This window comes from Notechis scutatus, chromosome 4, assembly GCF_049901735.1.
Source record: "Notechis scutatus isolate UNSWTSFEM ecotype Mainland chromosome 4, rNotScu1.2, whole genome shotgun sequence".
NCBI classification, from domain to species: Eukaryota; Metazoa; Chordata; class Lepidosauria; order Squamata; family Elapidae; genus Notechis; species Notechis scutatus.
This window is the reverse complement of record NC_142012.1, coordinates 7,283,702-7,288,781: the sequence shown is the minus strand read 5'-3', so window position 1 is coordinate 7,288,781 and position 5,080 is coordinate 7,283,702. Positions and strand designations below refer to the sequence as shown.

General features: G+C 51.8%; 1 protein-coding gene across 2 annotated transcripts in view; it reads right to left on the bottom strand.

The window, feature by feature from the left end:
• Positions 1–3,947: 3,947 nt before the first annotated feature.
• The window catches only part of EMX1 (empty spiracles homeobox 1), a 17,305-nt gene continuing 16,172 nt past the window's right edge, over positions 3,948–5,080 (bottom strand). The window contains exon 3 of one of the 2 annotated variants that reach the window (XM_026690938.2): positions 3,948–4,621. In XM_026690938.2, coding sequence (XP_026546723.1) covers positions 4,454–4,621 — 168 coding nt within the window. In that variant the 3' untranslated portion in view covers positions 3,948–4,453. The remainder of the gene's footprint in view (positions 4,622–5,080) is intronic. The other variant, XM_087965855.1, reaches the window with a different exon arrangement.

Genomic DNA, 5,080 nt, shown 5'->3' with positions numbered 1-5,080 from the left:
CGTGAGCTTTTCCGGGTAGAAATGGCTTTCTATCCGAAAAGCTCACTGGAAGCACTTTTCATCAAAACAAGATGGCGGCGCCCAGCAAACCAGCGGCCCAGTAGGACTTGTTCCACGGACCGGTACTGGTCCGCGGACCGGTGGTTGGGGACCCCTGCTCTAGACCCGCTCCTTCTGGGAGAGCAGAATAAGCAGAGCTAATGTTCTCTTCCGCAATGTCTTGCCTTCTTTATTGGCTCCTCCATCTTTTCCACCTAGATACTGCCATTAAATTGGGGAGCAGGATGTAAAGCAGGCTGACCTTGATGAGCTTCCTAGTGGTTTCCTACAGTGGTTAAATAAGATGGAGGAAAAGATTAAGACCTCTAACAGCCCGTGTTGAGGTGCAGCCAACCTTTGGAAGTAAACCCTCAGGAGGAATTTGCAGCGCCATTGGGAGAACCGGCCATTGGAAGAACCACCTGGACAGGTAAGGTTGCAATCCCTTACATAAGCCCTGATTCAAGTAAAGGTAAAAGACCAAAGCAGTAGTCGCCACCGGTGGGCTGCGGCCCACTGGTGGGCCATGAGAAAATTTTGGTGGGCCACAGAGAAATCTCACTCCCCAGAGATTTCTCTGCGGCCAACAAAGCAATTAATCCAGGCTGCGCAGAAACACAAGGCTATGCCGCCCACATGGCCCACGAGAACCCTCCTCGCCCACTCGCTCCTTACCCAGCAAACTTGTCTGCTAAGTTGCTATTTTTCCTTTTTTTCTGACCATCATCTGTTCTGCTGTGCCGGGAGATTTAGATTAGCTAGGAAGCAGGAAATGGTTGGATTTCTTGCTTTCTAGCTAGTCTTTAGATCTTCGGCTCTGCTTTTAAGCACAGCCGAACCTCCCTTAGGACTGAAAGTTTGCTTGCAAGCAAATTCAGTGCAGACTCACGGCAAGCAAATTTGAGAGACTGAGCTAGCCGATGGCAGATAGATAGATCACTCAATGATTCTGTGAGCAACTCAATCTGCCTGCTTTGCCTGATTTTGGATAAAAGTTGCTTTTTTAATAAAAAAAATCAATATTTACATACATGGTGCGTTGTGAGTTAATTTTGTGAGTTTGCTTGCTAGCAAATTTTATGAGTTTGCTCGCAAGCAAATTTTGTGTGACAGACTGAGCTAGCCAATGGCAGATAGATAGATTTCTGAATGAATCTGTGATTCTGTGAGCAACTCAATCTGCCTGCCTGCTTTGCCTGATTTTGGGTAAAAGTTGCTCTTTTTTTTAAATAAAAAAATTCAATATATCAATATTTATAATATTTACATACAAGCCATGCCCAGCCAGTCACATGACCACCAAGCGACACCCACAAAGTAAGCCACGCCCACAGAACCAGTTAGCGGTCCCTGGGATCTAAAATTAGGAGTTTGGTGTTCCCTGAGGTCCAAAAGGTTGCCGACCCCTGGTCCAAAGCACCAGAAGGCAGGACAACAAACAACGGATGGAAACTAACCCAGGAGCGAGGCAACCTGGAACCAAGGAGAAATTTCCCAACAGGGAGAACTATTAACCGGTGGAACGGCTTGCCACCAGAACTTGTGGCTGCTCCATCCCTGGAGGCTTTGTAAGAAGAGACTGGACAGCCATTTGTTGGGAATGGGGTAGGGTCTCCTGCTTAGGCAGGGGCTTGGTCCAAGACTTCCAAGGTCTCTTCCAACTTGGGGTATGCTGTAATTGATTAGGGTGACCACATGATATCCGTCCCATGTCCTGAAGGCATCTTGAATGGAAACAGCCGAGCTCTACAGATTCTTCTAGGTGTTTTGTAGCTGCTACCCCAAAGAAAAAGGTTGGAGCATGGACGCTAGTTGCCTGGCACCTTGAATCCCAGGTGCCTTAGAGCAGGGGGTCTCCAACCTTGGCTACTTTAAGACTTGTAGACTTCAACCAGTGGTGGGATTCAATTTTGTTTTTTACTAGTGGTTCTGTGGGCGTGACTTAGTGAGCGTGGCAGGGGAAGGATACTGTAAAATCTCCAGTCAGAGGTGGGATTGGCTGGTTCTCCGGACTACCCAAAATTTCTGCTACTGGTTCTCCAAAACGGGTCAGAAACTGCTGGATAACACCCCTGACTTCAACTCCCAGAAGTTGGAAGTCCGCAAGTCTTAAAAGTTGCCAAGGTTGGAGACTCCTGCCTTAGAGGAGATGCCATATGGAAGCCCCTTCGGACCTCCAGCAACAAGGCCCATCTGTCAACCCCACACCTCAGAGGAAGCCAGGTAAGACACAGCCACCAGCACCTAGGTGAGGTAGTATCCCCCACCTCAGGCCCTCTTCCCCGAGGATGACAGGTTACCAGATGTCACCTGGGCCCCAGGAGGCTCCTTTATTTATGGGCAGAGCTGCCACCATCTCCCCCCCTCTGCCTCCCCCCAATCTTGTTTCTACATCTGGGGCCCACAAGGGGTCACCCTCTTCGCCCCTCCCCCCACCTCTTGTCCTGCTCCCACAGATCCATCTCAGGACTGGTAGGGAGGCCTCCCTCTTCCTTCGTCCTATCCCGGGGTGTGGGGGGGGGCTCAAAGGGAGGGTGCCGCACTCCTTTTCCAGGGGTGGGATTCACCGGTTCTGTGGTCGTGGCTTAGTTGGTGGGCGTGGCTCAGTGGTCATGTTATTGGCTGGGTGTGGCCAACTCAATATCATTCACATCGAGGCACGCATCTCCTCGCCTGGCCTCTCATGACTGTGGGGATGCTGCAACGGTCGTAAATCTGAAAAATGGTCATAAGTCACTTTTTTTCAGTGCCATTGTAACTTTGAATGGTCGCTCCACACAAGCAAAGTACCAGCAAAGGAGGGGAAAAAAACTCCAGAGAAGTTTCTGAGACGGGAAGTCTAGTCCTGCCAAGAATGTAATAAGGGTTAACGGAGAGGCAGTTTCTGTAAGCAACACCAGAATGTTTCCTTCCTGCCTTCCTTACAGGATTAGGCCAGTAATTTCTTCTAACAACCGGTTCTCCGGACTGCTTAGGATGTTAACAACCGGTTCTAGCGAATAGGTGCGAAGTTGTAGAATCCCACCCCTGCCCTTTTCTCGCAGCGTTGGGCTCAGGCCTCCTGGCAAAGAAGACTCAGTGGGCACCCTTCCAGGCTGCATCTCCAGGCGGGCAGCATCCGGGAGCCTGAAAGCTGCCGATGGGGCGGCCGGGTCCCCGAAAAGCGCCTGTAGGGAGATCCGTGCTGCTCTCGCGGAAGTCCCAGTGCTTCCTCCCTTTGCAGAGTAGGGCAGCGTGGTGGCGGAACTGCGCCAGAGAGCCAGTTCATCCTTCTCCGGGTGTCTCCTGAACCAATCCACACCTGGGCCAGGGGAGTCGGTTGTCCACTGCAGAAGCTCCTGCCCGCCCAGTTCAGGTGCCCCACATGGTGCTGCTCACCCCCCAGCCTCCTTCAAGGAGAAGGTCCTGGGGAGGGAGGGGTCTTCTTTGAAGGGGCAGAGGTCACCCAGTTGTTGAGGGGGAGGGTAGAGACTCTGCACCACCCTAGTCCCAACCCACAGATGCCGGCAGGAGGGCAGCTCCTGCCTAAAGGATTTTTGGTGACCCAAACTTTGGCATCGGATGACCACACCAGGAACCAGAGAACAAGGCAGCTGCCAGTGGTTTGGCTTGTCCTATCCACCACCACCCCCTGACCCCAGTTGGGGTTGGGGGCCTTCTGGGCACAGAAGAGAGAGAGGTACGAGCCATAGCCACAACTGGAACACATCCCTCTGAACCAGGAAGGGAATGCACGGGCGTGGCCCAGAAGGACACCCTCATTCCCACCGGAATCCGGCAGCTTTCCTGGCCCTCCCTGTCTAAAACTTTGGGCGGCTGTCCGGAACGGAGCCAAAGGCTGGGGAGACAACCAGGTCCAGTAAAGGGGCCCTTCTGCAGGTAAGCCGGCTACAACCAGGCCTTGCACATCCAACCCAGGTTATTTTTATTCACGGCACAGCAAGACACACTACAGCTGCTCGCTATCTATGACATCAGAGTTATGTACACAGGGCCCAGCAAAATGCAGAGACACGAAATAATAAATTAAAATAAAAATGCATTCTTTTTTTGTTGTTGTTGTTGTTGATTAAAAAAATGATCCCACCAAAGTGCAACAAAGACGAGAGGATGGAGTTACGGTGGAGGGCTTGGTGGCTGGATGGATTTGTTCCCGCGGCTGGCAAAGAGCTTCACCTCGTCCCTGGTGGCTTCGTCCCTCCACACTGGGCTGGGCTGGGCATATCCCACGTTCCCCAGTCTGCCCCATGGCAACTAGGCAACTGGCAGGATTCCAGGAGAGAAATGACTTCCTAGATCATCCTTAGGTTCCCCCCCCCTCCCCAGATTCCCCATGAAGGGGGCACCCCTGGTGGAGAGGAGAGCAGCTGGATCTCCATTGGGTCCTTTTCGGGCCACCTCCTCCCGCCTCTCGCTAGTCGTTGGACGTGACATCAATGTCCTCCGTGTTGGACTGCTTGGTGGCGATCCGCCATCGGTTGATGTGGTGGGATCCCTTTTTCTTTTGATCGGATTCGGGACCTTCTTCTTCCAGTTTCTGCCTTTTGTATTTGGTCCTTCTGTTTTGAAACCAGACCTTCACCTGGACGAGACGGAGAGTAGAAAAGAAGGGAAGGTAAAAAGTTAAGGCCCTCTTGGAAACCACTGGAGCAGTGCCAGGCCCGGGGAAGCATTTTCTGATGTCCTGATGTGCACAAGCACTCATGTGTTCCCTGTCTCTGAACTGCCAGAGATCTGGCACTTATTCGTTGATGTAAACATATTCATCTTTCACCTCCCTCTTCAGGAGGATCGAAGTTACACGTTGAAAAGAGGCACCCAAAACCAACCAAACGGAACAACCGTAATCCAGAACCAAAGGACGGCCAGCCACTCAGCTTTTGCCACTCCCAGGGAGAGGAAGAAAAGTTTTAAACGAGGGGCTGCCTGCCGGAAGGGGAAGGGGCTGCCTGCCTAATGCATGGGAATGAGAGCCACAGCCTCCAAAAAAACCACACCTATCAATAGAAGAGAATGTGTGTTGCCATTTATATAAGCGTAG